At 48.1% G+C, this 23,936-nt stretch overlaps 2 protein-coding genes and 1 pseudogene across 3 annotated transcripts in view; 2 read left to right on the top strand and 1 right to left on the bottom strand.

The window, feature by feature from the left end:
* The window catches only part of LOC145536644 (piezo-type mechanosensitive ion channel component 2-like), a 79,646-nt pseudogene extending 58,713 nt beyond the window's left edge, over positions 1-20,933 (top strand). Inside the window, exons 18-28 of the transcript XR_014075942.1 lie at positions 1,426-1,485; positions 3,402-3,568; positions 4,834-5,000; positions 8,766-8,933; positions 11,256-11,584; positions 11,840-12,098; positions 13,535-13,717; positions 16,262-16,508; positions 17,494-17,630; positions 18,666-18,803; positions 20,886-20,933. The product of XR_014075942.1 is annotated as a piezo-type mechanosensitive ion channel component 2-like (transcript). The remainder of the gene's footprint in view (positions 1-1,425; positions 1,486-3,401; positions 3,569-4,833; positions 5,001-8,765; positions 8,934-11,255; positions 11,585-11,839; positions 12,099-13,534; positions 13,718-16,261; positions 16,509-17,493; positions 17,631-18,665; positions 18,804-20,885) is intronic.
* Positions 1-23,936, bottom strand: part of LOC145536642 (uncharacterized) — a 169,838-nt gene that overhangs the window by 84,438 nt on the left and 61,464 nt on the right. The gene's annotated exons all lie outside the window — the stretch shown is intronic.
* Positions 21,302-23,936, top strand: part of LOC145536643 (melanoma-associated antigen 1-like) — a 41,494-nt gene continuing 38,859 nt past the window's right edge. Inside the window, 2 exon segments of the mRNA XM_081566185.1 lie at positions 21,302-21,337; positions 22,536-22,685. Coding sequence (XP_081422311.1) covers positions 21,302-21,337; positions 22,536-22,685 — 186 coding nt within the window.

The raw sequence follows: 23,936 nt of genomic DNA, 5'->3' as shown, positions 1-23,936 counted from the left end.
ATTTTCCCAAGAGGTTTTAGAAATTTAAACTCCTCTGTATGAGGCGTAGGAATGCCTATTTTCCTGGAGCCTTGTCCTATGGGCTGTTACTACTCTTTTTATCATGTGTCTTTATCAAGGATGACAAACGGCTTTTATTTTCATTTGAATTTTCCTAACTAATAAAGTTGAATATTTTTTATTTCATATTTTCTTGGTTTTGTGGGGGAGCTTCCTTGGTGGCTCAGATGGTAAAGAATCTGCCTGCAATTCAGGAGACCTGGGTTCGATCCCTGGGTCGGGAAGATCCCCTGGAGAAGGAAATGGCAACCCACTCCAGTATTCTTCCCTGGAGAATTCCATGGACTAATGGAACTAATAAGGTTGAACATTTTTATTTCATATTTTCTTGGTAAATATTAAAATAAAAAAATTGAATATGAAAGTAAATAAATTTTACTTTCAAAGCCAAGATTTCAACATTTTTATCACATTTCATAATATTCTATTGGATTGTCTTTATTAATCTGAGAGATATTTATGTTAAGAATATTATTCTTTTTTATGTGTTACAAGTATCTTTTTTTCCAACCCAGTGCTTATCTTTTAGTTCATGGTGTATGTTTTCTAAACAATGTTTAATTTTTCTGATGTCAGGTAGGACTGGTTTCTTTTTGCAGTTTCTGTGTTTTCATCTCGCTTAAGAAAACCTTTCCCCCAGATGTTATGCATATGTTTTCTTGTATTTCCTCTTAATTTTATTTACCTTTTGAATTTTTATTATTCTTTGAAGTAGAGATCTATTATGCTAAGCCTGTTTGGTAAATGAATCTTTCTTTTTCTATTAATTTAAATGCTCCTTTTGACAGTGTTAATCTCCCATTTATTCTTAGGTATGTTTCTGGGTTCTGTATTTTGATCCTCAAGGTGATCAAAATTACAACTTCATAGTATGTAACAGCAGTCAGCACAGTTTTTCTATAAAGGGCTGGATAGTAAATATGATAAGCTTTGCACTGTAAATTCCTGCTGGAACTCACCCTGCCTTCTTGGAGCAGATTCGGATGGTACGTCCCCAAGTGGACATGGCTATGTTCCACTAAAATTTGAATTGTATATAATTTTCATATGCATAAAATATTATTCTTTTTTTGGCTATTAAAAATATAAAAACCACTCTCCACTCACAAGCCATTAAACAACAGGAAGCAGGAAAGATTTGGCCAAACAATTCGGTTTACCATGCCCGACTCCACAATTCTCATTCTGAAGTCAAGTAAGGAGAATCTGAAAGCTCAGAATTCTGACAACTCTTCCATGGGAACTCTTCAAATAGGCGGAATATCCCAGATTTCATTATAAAATTCCTCTGAGTCCAGAAGTGTAGCGTCAGCATTAGTTTACCCGGAAAGATTGTAACTCATGTTTATTTAACACTCTTGTCAGGTCCTGTGTAGTGGAAAGACCGGGAGGATGAGCCAGTCAAAAAGAAGTCTGATGGACCAGGTAACAAAGTGACGATGCCCATCAGCAGGGGAAATGGGGGCGGGGGTCGGGTGGAGCATGTTTCTTGCCCAGATGGTGCGTGAAGAAGGCTGCCTGGAAACAGTGAATTAAATCCTGTTTCTGGACTGTGACTCAATCATCAGCATCCCTTGAAATCGCATCTCTAGTGAAACTGCAAAGGGACTCCGAAAATCAGACCTACCTTTGCACTGTGGGATGAGATTCAGATTAGAGTCCATGTGTAAAATCCTTTACCCAAATGCCTATGAAAGGGGGTTGGGAAGCAAATCATAAATGTCCCAGGAAAACCATCAGCATAGAGGCACAAAAAATATTGGCATTTAGAAGGCATGGAAAAAGAGTGAAGTGAGAGGTAATTTCAATCCCTGGGTGGGGAAGATCCCTTGGAGGAGGAAATGGCAACCCACTCCAGTATTCTTGCCTGGAAAATCCCATGGACAGAGGAGCCTGCAGGCTACAGTCCACAGGGTTGCACAGAGTTGGACACAACTGAAGCGAGTGAGCATGCATGAGAGGTAAGTACAGCTGGGAAATGAGCAGCCTCCAGGGCTTGTGCTGACTCCTCCTTTTAGGGAAGAAACCTGAATTCCAGCATGTTTGCTCAGGACTCCACATAGTCAGGGAAAGAGCTCACATCTTCTGAGCCCCAGCCCAGGCCTGGTGCCATGTGGGCTTCACAGAGCCTGAGACTCGGGGGGAAGATTTCTCCATCAGGAAAAAAAGAGAGAGAGAAACAAAAGCCTCTGAACTCAGTGAAGCCACATGCCTCTCTGGCCCCACAGACACGTGGCTTCCTCTCCCTTGGGGCTGGCGGTCCTGAGTGCACCACTTACCCACAGGCAGGATGTTCAGGCTCTTTTGTGCTGGACACAAATACATCCACGCATGCCATCTGTTGACACAAAACAAGACTTCCAAAGGTTCTCTAAGCCCTCAGAGGCACAGTCCTTGAAGCGGGCCTCCACGTCCAGACAATCGGCTTGCTGTCTGTGGGCCAACACCCTGTTATTTCTGCAAACCTTTTCCTGGTAACAGTGCCCCACACTTCAAATAGCTTGTCTCCTTCTCCATAAGCTTTACACACAGTAGCTTGTTCAACTCCCTCAAAACTATCTTCCTCACTTAACAGAGAAAAAAAAAACAAGGCAGAGAAAAAGTAGCCAACTTTCCCAAATCTACATGGCCACTTGAGGGTAGAGATGAGCATTAGAAGTGAGCTGTTCACACACAGCTCCCCAGGTGGATCCCAGTGACAGCTGAGAGGAAGGAGGTTGCCCAGGGTCAGTGGGCATCTCAGGGCTCCTATGGTTTGGAGAGGACTGACCACACAGGCAGAATTTTATAATTAGCCCAGCTTGGTGTCATTAAATACATACGAAGAAGATGATTCAGGAGTTTGGATAGAGTCTTAGTGTGTGGTCTAAATTCTGTACAAAATACCTTTGAAAGGTGTTCGACTGCAATTCAGCTGCAGTGGGAAACATGAGAGTCTTACTGAACCAACAGAATCAACAAAAAGAAAAGTGTTAAAGGACCCAGTTACCTGGATAGGTACAGACTGTTTCTGGCCAGTAGCAAATATCCTTGAGTGCAGGCTGTACTTCTTATCAGACCTGGTGTCTCTATATGGACATGTTCCGACTGATGCTTTGACCAAAAGTTAACAATTCTATCCGAGTTTGGTTTGGGAGCTGCTGCTGCAGGTGTAGAAAACCCTGCCCACCACTTGCATGCCTGTGCCCACCCACCCCCCTCTTCACAGCCCTGTCTCTCTATGTTGGGGTCAGGGACAAAACCAGGCAGGACTGCCTTTGGTAAAACACCACTGCTCCACACACAGCACCATGACTGAGGGTGTGATGTCCCTTTAAATCAGGTTCTCTTCTTCCTCCTAGACAACACCATCAAGAGAATCTTTAATATTTTGAGGTTCACCTGGGTCCTGTTTCTGGCAGTTGTGGACAGTTTCACAATGTGGCTCAACTCCATCTCCAGGCAGTACATTGACATCTCCATCGTCCTGAGGATAGAGCACTGCATGCTAACCAGAGAGATCAAGAAGGTAGCCCTGCTTGCAACCCTACTTCACTTCTGCCCGAGTCACAAAGGTTCTGAAAGCCAGGGTCCAATTCTCCATGGAGGCTCAGACAAAATTCTTCCTCTCCAGTATTCACATAACCCCTCTGCTTTATATATATATATATTTCAGTCTGTTCCATGCTCAAAATGAAAATATACATGCTACACACACACACACACACACACACACACACACACACACACACACACACACACACACACACACACACACACACACTCACACACACTCACACACACACACACACACACACACACACACACACACACACACACACTCAGAGTCCTGGGATCTCAGCCAGAATGTTCACTCTGTCCCCTCTCGTCACCATGGTCCCCAGATGCACTGGTTCTGTTGTGTCTCATGCAGGATCATGTGCTTTAGTCTGAGAAGTTTGACCTGAAATGTCTCATAGGGAAAATTGGGAAAATACACGCCTGGAGGCTCGGATGGTAAAGAACCCACCTGCAATGCTGGAGACCCGGGTTCAATCTTTGAGTCCGGAAGATTCCCTGGAGAAGGGAATGGCAACCCACTCCAATATTCTTGCCTGAGAAATCCCATGGAGAGAAGAGCTTGATGGGCCACAGTCCATGGGGTGGCAAAGAGTCGGACATGACTGAGCGGCTAAGACAAAACATAGCCATAGATGGTTTATAGATTACATTTGAAAAAAATAGTTCACAGCTGGAAAGGTTACTCTCACTTATCAAAATTATCTACATATGAGAAGGGATTTCTTTTTAATTTTATTTTTTGAGATGTGGGTGACATACACCATTTTATTCATTTCAAGCTTACAACATAATAACTTTTGTATTTGTGCATATTATAAAATGATAACCCCAGTAAGTCTAGTTAACCTCCATCACCACACCTGTTATAATTTTTTTTTCTTGTGAAGACTTGGAAGATCTATTCTCTTAATAACTTTTCAATACACTATACAGTATCATTAACTCTAGTCACCATTGCATCCCCATGATTTATTAATTTCACAACTGCAAGTTCATACATTTGACTATCTTAAGCCTTAAACTAGGAAGGGTTTCCTGTTCAGCATGACCCAGTAGCATCTGGTACCATTAATACAGTGAGTTGATGTCAATCTTCAGCTTGACTAGCTTGGCTTTTCATCCTGCTCCAAGTGTGCGTGATGGCGGAGGGTTGTCCATACTGAGAAGTGCCAGTGTCTTCACGGGGCTGTGACAGTGTCTCCCGGTCCACAGGGCAACATCCCGACCCAGGAGGGCATCCACATGTACTACCAGTACCACATCATGAACCTGTCCAGGGAGTTGGGACTGGACAGCATCGACGACCATGCTGGCACTGCTGCAGGCACTCAGACCACCCACAGCATGGACAGCTTGGATTCCCATGACAGCATCTCCAGGTATGTCACGTACTCCACAGTGGTGCTGCTTTCCGCAAAGATGACAGAGGTGAGAGATGATGGGAGAGGTGCAGGCTAATCAGAACCTTAGGGGTGCCCAGCTGCTCTGGGCTGTCTCTGTGGGCATGGCCCAGCAGAGCATTGCTGCCCCTGGTCTGGGCAGAGAGAAGCAGAAATCAGTAATAAATTATTAGAAAGACCCAGATGGCCCACGGGCCCAGGACTGGGATCTCCAAGCTGGAGTCAAGTCAGACGAGCCTCCTGAACAAAATGAGTACTTGTATCAAGAACTATGTCTTCAATGCCTTGGAAGCAGGTAAATTATCATATGTGAAACGAATCGCCAGTGCAGGTTCAATGCATGATACAGGGTGCTCGAGGCTGGTGCACTGGGATGACCCGGAGGGATGGGATGGGGAGGGAGGTGAGAGGGGGGTTCTGGAAGGGGAAAACATGTACACCCATGGTGGATTCATGTCAATGTATGGCAAAACAAATACAATATTGTAAAGTTAAAAAATAGAAAACAAACTAATTTAAAAAAATCATAAAAAAAAAAATGCTGTTCCACAAAGTATCTTCTGTTCTAGAGTCTTCTGCCACCTGTTGCTCTCCTCCATCTTCTCCTTTCAGAAATTTTACTTTATGATTCGGAATCATAAAAATTTGAGAAGTGGTTCTGTGAGCCCCACCTTCCGAGTTGTGTGCTCACACCCCTGCTTCACACAGGCCCCTGCACTGACCCTTCCCCAGGGCTGCACTGACCCTGTGTGTGGGTTTCCTCACTTTTTCCTTAACAGACCCCTTGAGAGGCACTGTTATCATCCCCATTTGACAGGGACATAAACTTCTTATGAAAGTTCATGAGGCTGTAGACTGGTTCTCAAAGGGGGAAACCACACATAATTACACATTTTTCCCCATAGAACTTCAGGTGTTTCACGGGCTTCCTAAATTATATGCATGAGCCTGGCTTAAGAATAGTGGCTCCAGAACCAAACTCTGAACCAAATGAATCAAACAGAAAATTAGAAAGTGAACTGAAAATCAGTTAGTTGCTCATAAAATAAATATACACGGTTCCTGTATTAGTAACTTTCAGCTGTGTAACAACTAATAATGTGGTCAGCTAAGAAAGTAACTAAATATTGTAAACCACAACTTTAGGAGGGAGAAGAAGAAAAAGAAAACAAAGACTGGCTAAAATAAAATCAAGTAACTGCCTTTAAATCTGATCCAAGATGACAACTCTGCACCCATAGTTAAAAACTGTAAGGTGGGAGATATTAAAATTCATTAATTGCCTTTTAACAAAGACTGTCAAAATATTCCAACATTTTTAAATGGTCAATCCATCAATAAATTTACTAACAGAAAACCAAGAACTTTAAAATTATTTTTAATGTCCTTTTACTCTACACATGGACATCACCAGATGGTCAACACCGAAATCAGATTGATTATATTCTTTGCAGCTAAAGATGGAGAAGCTCTATACAGTCAGCAAAAACAAGACTGAGAGCGGACTGTGGCTCAGATCATGAAGTCCTTATTGCCAAATTCAGACTTAAATTTAAGAAAGTACGGAAAACCACTAGTCCATTCAGGTATGACCTAGATCAAATCCCTTATGATTATACAGTGGAAGTGACAAATAGATTTAAGGGACTAGATCTGATAGACAGAGTGCCTGATGAACCATAGTTCATCAGGTTCGTGACAGAGGTTCGTGACATTGTACAGAAGACAGGAATCAAGACCATCCCCATGGAAAAGAAATGCAAAAAAGCAAAATGGCTGTCTGAGGAGGCCTTACAAATAGCTGTGAAAAGAAGAGAAGCAAAAAGCAAAGGAGAAAAGGAAAGATATTCCCATCTGAATGCAGAGTTCCAAAGAATAGCAAGGAGAGATAAGAAAGCCTTCCTCAGCAATCAATGCAAACAAACAGAGAAAAACAACAGAATGGGAAAGACTAGAGATCTCTTCAAGAAAATTAGAGATACCACAGAAACATTTCATGCAAAGATGGGCTCGATAAAGGACAGAAATGGTATGGACCTAAGAGAAGCAAATGACGACAAGCTAATCCACTGCAAATAACCCAGTAGTGTGGGTTCTGAGGGCAGGCTGCATGGTGGCAGAAATCACCCAAGAATTAACAAGGTAAAGAGGACTTTGGGGTCAGAGCATTGATTCCGCACAGCAAATTGGGCAGGTCAGGGTGCACAGCCTCATTCTGCTGCAAACTCCCCAAAGGCTGTGGGATCCACCTCTGAAAATATGAAATAGTACAGAAGCTCAGAGATCCAGTTCCCTCATCTCATAAATGATGAGACTGAGACCCAGAAGAGGGGGAAGGGATTTATCTAAAACCTGGCAGGTAGTCAATGCCTACTATGTTTCTAGTTCATCTCACCATCATCTCCTCTTTTTGTTCAGGATGAGTTGACGTCAAAAGGAGTTAGGGTTGTTCTTTAAAATCCTTATTAGAGACCATTTGGTTGCTCACCTTGTCCCTTCTCCCATTGCTGGGTCCTGTCTTGGCCATGTGGCTGTGACACTCAGTCAGGATGTTCTCCCCAAGACCACTCTGGGGTGGGAGCTGCTATGGCTCTGAGAATCTGAAAGCCCTTTAACAGTTCCATGAGCACCTCAAATCCCCCACCCCCAGAGGGGACCGCAGAGGTCACTTCATTGTTTTGAATGGTTTCCATTTCTGCCCCACAGTCACTGACCAAGGCACCTACTGTGTGGCCAGCACACAGTAGGTCCCCTGGTGCAATCATGTGAGGCTGATGTTTATCCAGTAAATCAGCTGTCTATATCACGAAGGGTCAGCTGGATCACTTGCTCTCAGGCTGGAAGTCAGTGCCCCGGGAACCTCCATGTCAAGAGCTTCAAGGGGTGTTCCTCTCTGGGGTTAAACTCTGCATGTGAACTGCAATCATCCCTCCAACTGAGCTGTTGGCTGCCTGAATCTACCTCGATTTCCTCCCAGACTGTTGAGTGACAGGCACTGAGGATTCAGTCAGTGGCATCTCACTCTCCTGACATCCGCTAAGACCTAGAATGTGATCACATAGAAAACCACTCATTAGGCTCAATGAATAGTTAACAGACAAAATGGTTGTGCCACTACTGGACTTCCTATGTTGTTGCCTTTGTACCATTTCTTTTCTTTTCTTTTTGATGTTGGTTTATATCCAGTTGCATATCAAACCAGCATCTCTTCTTCAAGCCATCCAGTTTGGCTCAACTGAATATCACTCAGAAAATGAGGTGGAAAATTCAGTTTGTTGCAGTCATTCATGAGCTTCCTTCATTTCTTTTGGAAACTATGTTTTTTAAATGGCATTTTTATATAAATTTTACTTGAGCAGGTATTTCTGCATAAGAACTGAACTCAGGATTGGGGAAGGGGGGCTCTGAATAAAATATATTTCCTGTCGTTGAAAATAAAACCTTCAGCTGTACAATTGTAAAGATGAATTCTGAGAGACAGGTCAGGACTCGTCATTATTCTAGTTCCTTGTCCCACCCAGAGAGCGACACTTCATCCTTTATCAGCAGTTCTGTTCTCAGCCGGGTGCTATCCTGTCTCATCTTCCCATCTCTGTCCTGGAGCCCCACTGCCGTGGCCACTGTCCGTGGTGCTGGAGTGGCATGTGGTCTGCTGCATGGCAGCATCTGGGTCTCTGACGTGTGTGTGACTCGTGTTCAGGTGTTGTTTTAACACTGTGCCTCTGTAACTGTTTGTGCTGCTAGCTGCTACACGGAAGCAACCATGCTGTTCTCAAGGAAGTCCACCCTTGATGATTTAGATGGACCAGAAACTGTGCCTAAAATGAGTGAGCACACTCAGCCCAGGCTCTGTAAAATGCTCAGCATGGATGTGTCCTCCTCATCAGCCAAGAGCACCAGCTTAGCCTCCAGGTGCTCACCCGTGCATGCTTTGTCCGTGACCATGTCAACCCCTTCCCATGTCATTGCACAGATGAGTTATTGTGACCTGTGTGCTTTCATTCACTTTTGTCTTAAGAAGGTGCATGACTAATGATAGCATAACAAGCATCCTTCCTGGGACACAACCATTCGTCCCCTGGACAGCATTCTATTCAACTAACTGCACTTTGTTTTTTGTCTGTTAGGAGTTTCTTAAAAATCCTACTATAAACATTGTCCTCCATTTTGTAAGTATTTCACGCTTCCTATTTCCAAAGGAGCAAGCATGTTTCCTCCTTGGTTGAGGGTGCCAGTAGACAGTCCTTACGGGGAGAAATGGGTCAGGAAGAGTAGGAAGCTTTCTCATAATTTTGTCCAAAGAGCGACACAGTAGGAGATAATCCCAAATCCTGTATGTAGTCACATTTGGTCAATACAGAATGAATCTGTCCACATGCTACGTGCCCAACTGACATGAAAGTTAGAATATATTCAACCGTTGTTTTTAAAATAATATTATTATGCAGTAGAATATATTACCTTGGGAGACATTAACTTGTTTGGTTTGGGAAAGATTACTTTGGGCTTGTGCTTTCTCATGAAATCCCATGATAAAAACTATGATCATGCATAGAAATGAAATCACTTGCTTAAAATCCAAAAGCTCGTCTTTGAAAAGTCAACAGGAGCACAGAAGCACAAGTGTATTGTGCTTATCTTGACACCAAACAACCACCCAAATAACCCAATCTGAAACTAAGGACAGTGTTGGCAAGTCAGCCTGCAGCTATGTACGTATGTACGTTCAGAGCTGCAGGAGGCTGGCGCTGGGTGTTTCGGGGAATGCTATGGCCATTTAAGATATGCTCTGGTGGGCACATGCTATGCTGTTCCAATCTGCTGATTTTGAACGTACCTGAATTCCTTTGGGGCTGGACCTCATCAAAAACCGTAGAAAGCATGCCTGTGATAGGTTATGGTCCCTCTGGAAATTAGAACCTCGTGTGGGGCTGTCTCCAATGGTCTGAAAACTGAGTGACCACTCAGTTTCACGGCCATGTCTAATCAAGGTAAGTCTTAGCCAAAAACCGTTGTCTTGGCATTCCGAGAGCCTAGTGTGCTGTGCACATGTAAGGCCGAAGCCCTGGGGCCACTGAACACCCTCAAATTATGATCAATAGCTCATGCAAGTCTGGCTCTTCAGTCTCAGGGCTCAGCCAGATGCATTCATTCATTCACGTGTGTGCACCACTGTCCATGGCAAGAGAAATGGGTACAGTCTGCACCTTTGAGCATCTCAGTGTTATGACCCCAGCTGCTCACACATGCCATTCAAGGAGCAGCACCTTCTCAGATGATCACTTCTCAGCCTAACAGATGATCACTGCATACCCCATACACTCGGCATTTCCAGGTGACTTTTCCCCCTCTCTTCAGGGCTGGGTGTGTTGAGGTACACAGCACAGCAGGCAGGCCTTGATCTCATGGCTATGGCTGCTGTACTTTTATTTCCAGTGTTTCTTGCATGACTCTGTCAGGGAGAGTTAGAAGGAGAGGAGAGATGCAAAAGGGAAGACAGGACACAGAAGTAGAGTGAAGACCAGGGCAGAAGGGCTCCTGAAAAATGAAGCTGGAAGAGGAGCTAGCAGTGCAAAGCCATTGGGAGGAGAGAGTGGGAGGGCAGTGGGAGGGGAGAGTGGGTGCAGCCCCAGGAGAGAGCCTGGGGCAAAGAGTGGTGGGTGGGGCTTCCACGTGCCAGGTGGTGGGGAGCCAGGAAAAGGATGACGGTGAGCGTCCAGTCAGGTGTCAGAGGCACCAGTGAGAAAAGGCACAGGATGGAAGTTCAGGGGAGAGCCAGCATGAAGGACAAAGCAGGCTTTATCTTGCCAATGGTCCACCATTCGGGCCTCCTGTTAAGGGTCTGGAGTCTGTTGAGTAGGGTGCATCTTGGCCAAGACCTGTGGACACAGCCAGTTGAGACATCTCCTTTCCCTGAGCATCTTTCTTTGTAATCTGTTCTCTGGGAGGTGTGCTGTGCTCACTGTGTCTTGACTGGAAATAAACAGTGGGCCCGGTGCCTAGGAACATCAGTGGGACTGAAAAGCTATGCACGGGAGGGTTTGGCTCCCTGGGACCTTCCGTCCAGCATCCTTCCTCTGTCTCTGCACCCAGACATGATTATTCAGAAGGAGCAAAGCAGGTGGAACGTGGGGAGTGAGAAGGTGTCCCCCCATGTACCTGGGTGTGTGGTGGGTGCCGCAGGAGGCTGGGAGGTTCCTGAGGCCAGGTGACGTCCTCTGTGTCTCCCGACAGCAAGCCTATGCAGTGCACGATGCTGTACTCTGCCAGGGGAGCACAGAGACCATCGAGGAGGTGGAGGCTGAGCAGGACAAGGAGGCGCCTGAGTGGGCCCAGGAGGCTGAGTCCCCACAGGACCCCACAGAGGATGGCGACGTGGAGGCCCTGCTATCCTACGGCAAGGCCATCGGCTTTGAGTGTCTGTCCTTCGACTCCCAGGATGACTCGGCCGGCCAGACCCACATGGAGGTCAGCCTGGATGACAGCCGCTTGGACCGGCTGGAGGCCAGCATCCTGCCACCTCTGACCCACAAGCTGACAGCCAGCGAGGTGCTGCTGAACAAGTAAGAGCTGTGACCACAGCAATGGAGCTGGGAGTGACCCTTAGTGTCCAGTGGGCTGCTGGGTGCAAAGACCACGTGGAAAAGGTCCCCCCCACCAGACATTTAGAACCACATACGTGCTCACATCTCTCTCTGTAACATGATAGGAGGTTGACAGCACAGGACGCCTGAGGACCCAGGAAGTAGGGAGGGGCGGACAAGGTCTCACCGTATGGAATCAGTGCCCAGGAGGAACTGAGGCCAGTATTCTGGCAGGATGTTCCAAGACGACGAGCTGGAGGAGTCGGAGAAGTTCTACGTGGGGCAGCCGCACTCCCTGCTACTCTTCTACGCACTGCACCGCATGCTGGTGGCCTGCTCCAAGATGGTGTGCTACTTTCTCATCATCTTCAACCACGTGGTCTCCGCCTCCATGATCACCCTCATGCTGCCCATCCTCATCTTCCTCTGGGCCATGCTGTCTGTCCCCCAGCCCAGCAGGTGCTTCTGGATGATGGTCATCATCTACACAGAGGTAGGCTTCCCTCCAGTGGACCTGCCTGACCCCTGCTTCACATAAATAAATAGTTAGAGGGATCGTCTTAGGTCAGCACATGATTATAACCAACAGTTGTTGGTGCTGAGAACTATAGTTATCTTTTCACATCTCACACCTCACACAACATAGGAGCTAATATCATTCTGTACAACAGGAATAAGGAACAGCCTTTATGAGATTAAACAACTGGCCCAAAGTGGGCTTCCCTGGTGGCTCAGATGGTAAAGAATCTGCCTGCAATGCAGGAGACCCAGGTTTGATCCCTGGCTCGAGAAGATTGTCTGGAGAAGGAAATGGCTACCCACTCCAGTATTCTTGCCTGGAGAATCCCATGGACAGAGGAGACTGGGGGACCACAGTCCGTGGGGTTGCACAGAGTCAGACACAACTGAATGACTAACACTTTCACTTTACCCAGCTGGTGAGTGGTGGGGGAGGCTTTCTGAGGTCTGGTGTCTGCCCTGTGGTATTGACCAGCAAGACAGTAAATGTGAGGCAGACACAAGCATGGTGCCAGGGCCAGTGCATGGTCAGTGAGTGGACACTGGTTCAAACAATACAGTAAGCACTTGAAACACAGATGCAATTAACCCTGATGATGTAGACATTGGAGGGGTGTTTCAGTGTCAGTCTCTACAAACATCTCCACGTTTACACCCTGAGCTGGCAAGGTTTTGTTTCATTTGCTTTTATTTCTTCTTGAGGAGAACTTCCAGTGAGCAATAAAATGCTGAGAAGAAAGAGAGCAGAATAAAGTAAAAACTGTCTATAGTGTCTGTGCAGTTTGCTCCTAAAGATTACAAACTGAAGTCATACTTGCAGAATAAAGAGATCCTCCTGTTCACATTGGCCCTAATGACTTCATTTAATAGCTGAATATTTGTATAAGTATCTAATTGAATCAGCACAAACTAGCCCTTGCATGCATGCTAAGTAACTTCAGTCATGTCTGACTCTTTGCAACCTCATAGACTGTAACCCTCTAGGCTCCTCTGTCCATGGAATTCTCCAGGCAGGAAGGGTTGCCAATCCCTTCTCCAGGGGACCTTCCCAACCCAGGGATCAAACCCACGTCTCATATCTCCTGCATTGGCAGGTGGGTTCTTTACCACTGGCGTCACCTGGGAAGCCCAGAAACTAGCCCACTCCCTGACAATGGCAGAAGTCATTTGAGCCGAGTCAGGAGTAACCTCCATGGCCCCAGTGTGTCTGCAGTCACAGGCCCTGAAGATGCGGTCCTAGCCTTGTCCTGAAGTTAGTATCTGTGGAAGGAGAATTTGTTATTCCACATGCTCTGTGCATTCCCAGCACGAAAACTGAGATTTTTTTCCCCTTAATATTTGTATCACTGTTCCTCGTCTAGAACTATTCTTAAAGGGAGTCATTTTTTCTAATTTCTTGCATCTGTGCAGGTGGCCATTGTGGTCAAGTACTTCTTCCAGTTTGGGTTCTTCCCCTGGAATAAGAACGTGGAACTGAACAAGGACAAGCCTTACCACCCTCCCAACATCATCAGGGTGGAGAAGAAAGATGCATATGTGCCCTACGATTTCATCCAGCTGCTGGCACTCTTCTTCCACTGCTACACACTGAAGGTACTACCCGCCCATCCCCCCTGGCATGTTCCCGAGAACCCGGTGCTGGGATCGCGAGGGGCTGGGGGGCCATGGGTGGGGTCTATCTGTGTGCTCTTGTTTTCTTTGTTAACAGTTTTGTTCATTTCATTCGTTTTCTCAACACTATGTACTCAATAATGGAGTTTGTGATCAATCAGGAGAAATTTCCCCCTATTTCTACTCTGGGATGCATGTGTACATACTAAGTTGCTTTAGGCATGTCTGACTCTTTTGTGACCCTATGGCCTATAACCCACCAGGCTCCTCTGTCCCTGGGATTCTCCAGGCAAGAATACTGGAGTGGGTTGTCATGCCCTCCTCCAGGTGATCTTCCTGACCCAAGGATCAAACCCACACCTCTTATGTCTCCTGTATTGGCAGACAGGTTCTTTACCCCTAGCACCACCTGCTAAGCCCACCCTGGGATGAAGGCACCCTGATTATCCCATGTTTGTGGGAATTGCCCGAAGGGTGTGTGGTTCTTACCTCTAGATTCACCAAGCCATGCCCGAGTTGAAGGCAGATCATTGGGGAGCTAGAATTTGGGGTCTCCTCTCCATCCCTACCTTGGCCCACCCCCTTCTAGGAGCATTGCTTTTCTCATGGTCGTTTTTGCTCTGAAACCACTGGTTTAATAAGAGACTGTCCAATACATGGGCCTGGGGATCCCAGGCTATGCTCCCAGAGAGGCCACTTCTGAGAAAGCCATGCCTGCATTGTTCTGGAAAGACGGGTCTGCAGGGTAACCTCAGGATCTGTACCTTTTGTCATCCTGCTGAGCACCTGCGGGGTTTCTCATCTCAGACACTGTGAAATATAAGCTGAACTTGTCATACGTCACTCAACTCTACACGTTAGAGATTGTCACACAGCACGCCTTGGATGTATTGATGTACCTGTGGTCAGAACCTCACTTTCCTTCTCTTGTTTTAACTGTGTCTCCTTATACTGATATAACATATCTTACATTCATTTTATCATGTAGGATCTTTCTTTGTTAGTTCCTTTTCAGAACAAGCTTGGCCTAAGTTAAGGCACACACATGTCACATCCAGCATAGCAGGTGAGAAAGACCTGAAATGGCGGTGAGTGTGTAATGAAAAGACAGACACCTATAATTTGAAAAGCAGGGAGTCAAGGGGCCCTCTTGCTCTCCATGACAGGAAGAGAAAATGGCTCCTTTCAGCCTGCACTTTTATTGGCAGAAGTCACATGAGGTCATTAGAGAATAGCTATCCTGGGGAGTTTGATTAGTGAAGGCTCTGCTGTTGATCAGGAATATCTTGTTTTGTTTCCATGGGATGGACGCAGGGGTAGGCAGTGAAGCGGAGCAGAGAGCACGTCCCGCCCCAGGAGTGTCCATTCGGCATGCTTACTAGGACAATCACAAGGGTGTAGTTTGCCGCACCCTCGAGTCATGGGGCAAGTTCTGGTCTCTGCTCTTCCAGGCTGCAACACACATGTAAATGTGTGTTCAACCTCTATCCTACTTGGTGGGCTGTTTCACACAGGCTTTTATCTATGTGGACTGTGACCAACACCTTCACTTTGCCTTCTGTCACCTTGCAAACTGCGAGTCCCTAACCTTCCATTTGGAGGGGTCATTCCTGAGTCATCGGGGTGTGGTGACTTTGCAAAGGCACATATGGGTAGATAATAAGCTTTCTTGGGGTCCCTGACCTTGCTTTGGTTTTCTAATCTTTTTTTTTTTTTTTAATTTCAGCTCTGTTGATGTATTGTTGTTCAGTTGCTAAGTCATGTCCAACTCTTTGTGACCTCATGGACTACAGCACACCAGGCTCCCCTGTCCTTCACTGTCTCCTGGAGTTTGCTCAGATTCATGTCCATTGAGTCAGTGATGCCATCGAACCATCTCATCTGTCACCTTCTTCTTCTCTTGCCCTCAGTCTTTCCCAGCATCAGGGTCTTTTCTAATGAGTCAGCTCTTCCCATCAGATGGCCAAAGTATTGGAGTTTCAGCTTCAGCATCAATCCTTCCGATGAATATTCAGAGTTGATTTCCTTTAAAATTGACTGGTTTGATCTCCTTGCTGTCCAAGGAACCCTCAAAAGTCTTTTCCAGCAACACAGTTTGAAAGTGTCAATTCTTTGATACTCAGCCTTCTTAATGGTCCAACTCTCACATCCGTACATGACTACTGGAAAAACCATAGCTTTAACTAAAGGACCCTTTGTTGATAATTGGCCAGTGAAATTGTAAGGTATCAGAAGTGTACACATGGTGATTTGATAAGCGTATATATGGTGAAAGGACCTCCGTCTGGTTAGTTAACACATCCACCACTTCTTCACCTGCCTATTGGTCAGTGTTTGGTGGGAACACTTAAGGTTGTGCTCTCCTAGCAGTCTCCACTGTCCAGCAGTGTCATTGGCTGCAGTCACCTTGTTTGATGCTTGGTTTCCTATCCTGAGGGACACATCCTGGTGGCCAGGATGTCACAAGGCAGAGTCCCAGCCTCTGTCTGGACAGCAGGCTGAACTGTCCCTTCCCTGCCTCCTCAGTGTCACGGCCTCTGGGATGAAGATGACATCGTGGACAGCAGCTCAGACAAAGTGGACTCAGACGATGAGCTGTCCTAGGCCATGACAGGAGGGTCTCCTCCGACTCTCTCAAGTCCATCTACCTGGCTGTGTCCATGGAGTCGGTGCACCTTCCCCAGGCAGCCGGCCGCCGTCCAGAGGAAGTGCTCCAGCAGCGGCTCCCAGACATCACAGGGGTCCAGCTTTTCCTCAAATAGGTCTAACAGAGGTATTGCCGTGTGGTGTCACTGCAAGGACCCCTGAGCGGAGTCACCCCCCTGGTGCCAGAGAGTCAGGAGCAAGGGAGCTGGGTGCTGTTGAGGTGGCAGATACTGTGATGTGAAATGAATGTACTTTGTAACCAGACAGACTAAGTTCAAATCCTGGTTGAGCCATGGGTGCTCACACCCCTCTCTAGGGTGTCTGTCTGAATTCCCCAACCCCCACCTAGGACAAGGATTTCAGGTTTTGATGAAAAGTGGCCAGCATGCTGCCTCGTACTTAGTGAGTGTCAGACACAGGGTAGTTGTCAGTCATACCCAGGGATTCTGCCGGGTGTGCCCAGAGTGGTGTACATCATGATTTATTTTGAAAGTACACTTAGATTGAATCAATAGGAACGTTAAGCCAAACCACCTAGTTATTTTCTATGCTAGTTACTAATTTCTTACTAAACAGCCAGTGACAGGAAAGTACACGTGTGTTACGGTTGCCCCTCTTGGGGTAACTGCACTTTCATGTTGATAGCACTCCTGTCTGAAGCTCTCTAGACCCTCTGTATTCATCTGAAGGAGACATTTTTCTGGCCACCACTGGCAGGCCATCTCATATTGGTTTTACATTTAGAGAAATTTGATCCTGAAAAATGGCATGGTCCTGGATCCAGACTAGAAAACCCACAACCAAAATCTGGGACCCCATTGAGCAGGAGCAAAACTGCTCCCCAGTCTTAATTCTTCCTGGGACAGAGGTCCCACAGCCAATGAGGAAGGAACCAGCAGTGGGTGTGAAAGCCCACGGACACCTTTGGCTACGGAAGCAGAGTGGGGGCTGCAGATCCCAAGTTCTCCGCTGCTGTTCTTACAGGCATCTGTGCATCTCACCCTCTAACCAGCCTCCAACTGTCCCTCTGCCATGGGGGTGGAGGGCTTCTATGATATTTACAGCAACAGATGCACAACTCATGGCGTGTCTTGGTTCCTTCTTGTCTCCAGGCAGCACAAACCCCCAGAACAGCAGCCAGAAATAAAGCAGTGTCGTGAGCATCAAGCAGAAGAGCAGACGGGAACTTTAGATGGAGAAGCTGCAAGAACACTTGATCAAAGCAAAAGCCATAAAGAAGTGAGTGAGTGCGTGAGGATACCTGGGGGCTGGGGGCACTCCCTCAGCATCAGCCAAAGGTGACATGCTGAGAAGTGACTTCTCCCATCAAAAGTGTCATCGGCCTCGGGCAGAACAAAATGCCCTACCGTGATATTGCTTTCAAAAATCACTTTCCAATAGGATAATTCGTTTTTATATCCATTGCACTTCTAAACACAATAGCTCATGGTATGTAATTCCAGGCACACGAATGAGTCCAACCAGAGAGTGAAGTCAAATCGGAAGGTTCTCAGAGATATACTCACCCTGTAGAGGGAAGCCAAGGTGCACTCGAGAAGTGATTTGTCCTTCATGCAGCCCAAGGTCACCAGGCAAAGTCACAGGCCCTCCCTCCCAGGTATCAGGGAAGCAGACTGGCAGCAAATGGGAGTGAAAACAGGGCCGGTGCTTCAAGGCTGGCCCTGAGTCTGAGCTCTGAGACCAAGGACCACGCTCACCTGGACATTGTCTTGAATTGCGAACCATGAAGGGTCGGGGGGTGGGGGGAGCAGAAGCAGGGCAGACAGCCAGAGTGCAGGCACAGGGATGGAAGAAGCTGAGCTCCAGAGCCCAGGATGATGCCCGACCCCCGGGATGAGGGCGGAAAGGGAAGGAGCGGGGCTACCCGGCATCTACTGGGGCCCAGCAGGACCAGGGGTCTTGTCCTTCTCACCACAGCCCAAGCCTTTGGGTCTCATTACACCTTTTACAGAAGTGGAGATGAAAGCACACAGGGCTTAGTAGTAGGATCTAAGTCTCACAGGTGGAGAGTAACTGAATCAGGGGACAAACCAGCCCCTCGTTTCCGGGAGTATCACTCCGTTATGCTTCAGGAGAGAAGCCATGAACTTGCGCAGAGTCTGGTTCATAGCTGGGGCCCTTGCCCCCAGCAGAGTGTCCTGTGGCCGGAGTGGGGGAGAGGGAGCTGTGGGGAGGGCAGTGGAGGGTGGAATGATGGAGTCTCTGGTGGGTCCTGCATTTCCACCCACCCCACACTGGGCATCTGTCCCATGGGTCCCTGCAGCTCTATGTGCCTATCAGGCAGTTCTTCTATGACCTCATCCACCGTTACTACAGCACTGTCACCAATGTGTAGATGCTTATGCTCCCGGCAGACACCGTGGGCTTCGTTATCATTGTCTTCAGCTTCTGAGCCTTTGAGGTAGGTGGGGGACCGTGGCCACCGCACCCTAGGGATGAGCAATGCTGTCCTGCAAGGGCTCTAGGCACTTGGGCTTCAGTAGCTGTGGCTCATGGGCTCTAGCGAAAGTTGCTCAGTCTTGTCTGAGTCTTTGCAACCCCATGGGCTATACAGTCCAGGGAATTCTCCAGGCCAGAATACTGGAGTGGGTAGCCTTTCCCTTCTCCAGGGGATCTTCCCAACCCAGGGATCAAACCCAGGTCTCCGGCATTGCAGGCAGATTCTTTACTGGCTGAGCCACAAGGGAGGCCCAAGAATACTGGAGTGGGTAGCCTATCCATTTTCCCATGGGCTCTAGGGCACAGGCTCAATATTTGCAGCACACTGGCTTAGTAGCCCCACGGCATGTGAGATCTTCCAGAATCAGGGATCAAACCCATATCTCCTGCACTGGCAGGCGGATTCTTTACCACTGAGCCACCAGGGAAGCCCAAGACTGTGCGTTTTGTTTTGTTTTGTTTTGTTTAGCTCACTTTTCCATGAACACAAAAATAGAGAGATGGTACAGCAATTTTCCATTTACTTCCTGGCTCCAAACAAACATAGCCTCCTCTGTTATTAAGAACCCCACCAGACCAATACATTCATTATAACTGAGGAACTTACACTGATATGTCATAATCATCCAGAGATTATAGTTTACATTAGGATTCCCTCTTGGTGTTGTACATTCTATTGGTTTGGACAATTGTAAACAAAATTCCACTTTCTAGATATACTAAAGTATATCCTTTCAAAGACTCAAGGATGTCTGGTTTACACCTATGTTTTGGTAATAATAAGTAAAGTCGCTAATAGCATTCATGTGTACATAAGTTCTCAAGTCTTTTGGATAAAGAACCATATGGTTGCTGGATCATACAGTAAGAGCATGTTAAGTTTTATAAGAAACTGCCAAGCTGTCTTCCAACGTGCCTGTGACATTTTATATTCTCACCAACAATGAATGGGAGTTCTCGATGTGCCAAATCCTCAACAGAGTGTGATGTTGTCTCAGGAGCAGAGTTTGGCCATTCTAATATGTGTGTAGATATTCTGTGTGTGTGCCTGGGTGTGTGACATCATCAAGTGACTGCTCAGGTCGACTGATCACTAGGGATCAATCTGGGAAAGGCACAGCCAGACTAAAGCATTTTAGAGTCCTACCCGAACCATCAGGAGGCAGCTTTGGGCACATTATGTGAGCAGGTTCATGTCCTCTGGACATAATTCCTATTCTGACTGCTTTCCAGAAGGAAAAGCAGAAAATGAAATTGAAGATAGTAGCTAAAACAGCACTTTAGGATTGGAAATGGGTAACTCAAGAATGTTTCACACCTTGAAAGACTTTATGTGAGGAAGATTGGTTTTGAAGTAATGGGGTGGAGAGGAGACCCTCCAGTTCCAGGCTGTGCAGGGGAGATTTGGAATGAGGTTCCACACCCAAGGAAACACGCACTTGGGAGAGGAGGCAGTAGGTCCAAAGCAGAAACGTTCCCTAGACATTCAGTGGGTGCCCCGGGAGGACCCTCTTTCACAGAGCCTGTGGAGGGGTTTTGGATCAGGATAGTCCCCCTGGAGGAGGTCTTTATGCTCCTTCCCCTGGCTGGTTCCCACAGCCCAGAGCATTTGCCCTGCCCTGGGCCAGGACCACATCCATCACCCATGCTCGGTCTAGACAAGTTATGCCATATGTAACAGTTCTGACGTGTGAGATGTACCATTCTCCATTAAAAATTTTCAAGGAGAAAAGAAAAACTGCATCAATCAATGTACATGAGGTTTGGAAGATATGTAGTGGTTCACAACCTTTACAATGTTGGGAAGGTACATCTCAGACCCTCAGGAACAATAGCTACATCCACTGACCAGGGTTTTTACAGACAGGTCACACGAATGCTTTCACCTTGTACTGTTATGAGGCCCATTTTGCAGCTGGAGAAATCCAGACTTTGAGTGTCTATGATTTCATTGGGTTATCAGTAGCAGGATACGTATTCAAACTTAGCTTCGTGTGGGTGCAAAGCCCCATCCCCCCAGGGGCCTGACCTGTCTCCCTGACAGTCAAGGGGGATCCAGCTGGCCTCCCACCTGATGCCTGAGGTCACATAATGGAGAAAACACAGGGAAGCCAGGCATCATCGTCCATGAGAGACTGACACAGGATTCCACCCACGTGGCCTTCCCAGCCCCATCAGGTCACCATTCCTCCTGAAATGGACATGAGGGCCATGGAAGAGGCATAGGGTGTAGGATGGAGGGTGTGAGCATGGAGAAGGCTCCTGGATGTGGGGGTCAGAGGCACAGCCCACTGAGGACAGCTCTTACATTCAGGCTACAGCCCTGCTCTCTCATTTCACTGCCCCTTCTCCTCCCTTCTCTTCCAGCTCCTTGGGATTCCAAGCTCTCCTGCAGACTCACTGCCTCAGGCAGACTGGATATCAGGCAGGGGGAAGCCTGTCCTTTAAAGCACAGTCATAATGGAGCTGGTGGACTCTCATGGCATTCACAGGGTGGTGAGTATCTGTGCCCTTCAGGGCTGTGTGAACACACCTCCGTCTGGGTACTGGAGCACACAGGACCTGCTCTCTACATATACCTGGTATGTCCATATATAAGTATATGAGCACATGTAATCTCCAGACGTTATACATATATATCAGACAGATACCACACAGACATGTGAAATGTATTCCTCTCTATGAATGAGGATTAGACGTAGAAAATCACGGCACTCCAGTAGGTAATATTATCTAATCCTCAAACCAAGGGCTCCCCTAACTCACCTGCTGCTGTTCACCCTCTTCAGCTAAAACGTCTTTTCTACAAAAGGTTTCTGAAATCTGGTGCCTGGTGGGGGGCCCCCATGAGAAGATGTGTGGTTCCCTGTGTTCCCCCACCATCGTGGGTGCCGCAGCCCCCCATCAAGCATCTGTGTTGGGACTGCAGCCTTCTCTAAAGGGTCAAGGAGGCCCCCTCCAGTGAGGACAAGGGGATCCAGTCACCCAAGAACAGAGGGTCCCATAGAATACAACTTCACCCCTACTGGGACTCCTGGGGACCCTGGGCTGGCCTGTCAGACTGAGCCCCCGCCTGGCTTCCTCAGTTAACTCGGGGAGTCAGAGGCTTGGTCTGTGGACAAGTCCCCTCTGGACAGAGGGAGGGGCCCATATCCTGCAAAGACCCGAGGTGAGGACCAGAGGAGACTGAGGGTCCCCAGAGGATGCATGTGCGACTCACCTGACAGCCCTGGGGGACCACAGGGCATGGCATCCAGATGTGATGTCACTGATCTTGCTGGGAGGTGGGGAAGTGAGGGTCTGGGTCACAGAGCTCTGGTTCAGGTCAGCAGAGTGAAGGAGCCCAGCTGTGCTAGGAGTCAAGGTAGAACCCTGATAGGGGCTCTGGGGCCCCAGGACATACAGGTTGTTACTGCTTTTAGCCCTGGGAGACCCCGGCAGGGTTGTGGGAATGAGCCCCCCAACCCTGGTTTCCCTCTCGGGTGTCCTGGCTCGAGAGGCCTGGGTCTCTAAGGGAAGCAAAATCAGGTGGGCAGAGGGCAGTGCCCAGACTAGCTGAGAGTCAAGGCAAAGAGCACAGGGAAGGCTGAGGGACTCCCGGGACATCATCTCAGCCCATGGTGTCCTCAGCCACTAAGAAGCCCTGGGCTTGGAGCCCTGATGTAATGTCCGCAGACTCCTCCCGGGGCCTCAGGTCAACGAGTCCCTTGGTGTGAGTGTCTGGTCTCTGCCGAGGACTTCGGCATCCCAGGACCTGCTGGGGCTCAGGATGAGGACCCAGAGGGAGAACACAGGTGACCCCACAGTTCCATGCCTCTACTGCCAGCCCTGGGCATCCCTGGCGGTGAGATGAGCACTTCACAGAGTGTCCTGACTTCCCCATCAGAGTCTCAGAGTGACTGAGCACCTAGGATAAGGGGTGGGATCTCATGTGGGCAGAGGGGAGGGTCTAGGTCCTCCAAGAAGTCAAAGGGAGTACACTGACGGAGGACTCAGGGGACCCTGGACCCCAATCTGACGGGACCCCACAGATCCACGCCCCTACTTCGGCCCTGGTAGGTGTCGGTGTGGAATTAGCACTATAGACCAGTCCTCATTTTCGGACATCTGGGTCTCAGAGAGACTGCAGACCTGGTAAGAGGGATGAGGCCACATTTGGGGAGAGGTGAGAATCCCATGTCCTGCCTGAAGACAAGGTAATGTCCTGAGGGAAGACTGACAGGACCCCAAGGGAAGACTGATGGGACTCAGAGATCCCCACCCATGTTGTCCACCCTGGGAGACCCTGGGGTGAGAAGAGCACACTAGGCCTGTCCTGACTTCCTGACATCCAGGTCTTAGAGAGACTGGGGCCCTGGTGTGAGGAGCCGTGCCTCAGGTGGGGAGAGGACGGAGCCCAGGTCCTAGTGGGAGTCAAGGTGAGGACCCTGAGGGAGGACTGAGGCCAGACCCCAGAACACAGGGGACCCTGGTAGTCCCTGGGCAGGATGACCTCGTGCAGCATTTCCTGATATCCTGTCTCAGAGAGACTGGGGAACTCATGAGAGCAGTGGGGCCTGAAAATGGCAGATGGGAGATTCCCAAGTCCTGTCTGGAGTCCAGGCTCCATGTGAGGAAAGGCTGCGGCTGTTAGACCCCAAAGCAGGGAGGGATTCTGGCCCTTGTGGTGGGTCTTGGAGGCCCCAGAATGGGGTGAGCAGTTTATTCACCTTTGGCTTAGGGGCCTTGGGAGGTGAGGTATTAGGTTGGAGGGTGGAGGCTTCAGATCCACAGAGGATGGACTCCCGAGACCGCAAGGCAGGAATGAGAAGACCCCTACCTTTGTGGTCCATGTTAGCAGGCCAGGTGAGAGGTGAGGAGGAGGTAAGGACCGAGCATCTCCCCAGCCTAGGACCTGTGGGAGGCCCTAAGCAGGTGCGGCCACATGTGGGGCCCCTCAGCGCTTTCTGTCCAGACTCAGGTCTTGTTCTGAGTTTCCCTGAAGGCCCACAAATGTGAAGGTCCAGACTGTGCCAGGGAAAAAGTGGGCACTACAAGGGAGCCCCAAGGGGACCACCCACCCCACAACTGGGGGGACCTCACAGAGTCCACCCCT

Source organism: Giraffa tippelskirchi, chromosome X, assembly GCF_054371585.1.
Source record: "Giraffa tippelskirchi isolate mGirTip1 chromosome X, T2T-mGirTip1v1.2.pri, whole genome shotgun sequence".
Taxonomy (NCBI): domain Eukaryota; kingdom Metazoa; phylum Chordata; class Mammalia; order Artiodactyla; family Giraffidae; genus Giraffa; species Giraffa tippelskirchi.
The sequence above is the reverse complement of the archived record's forward strand: the minus strand, read 5'-3'. Positions and strand labels throughout refer to the sequence as shown.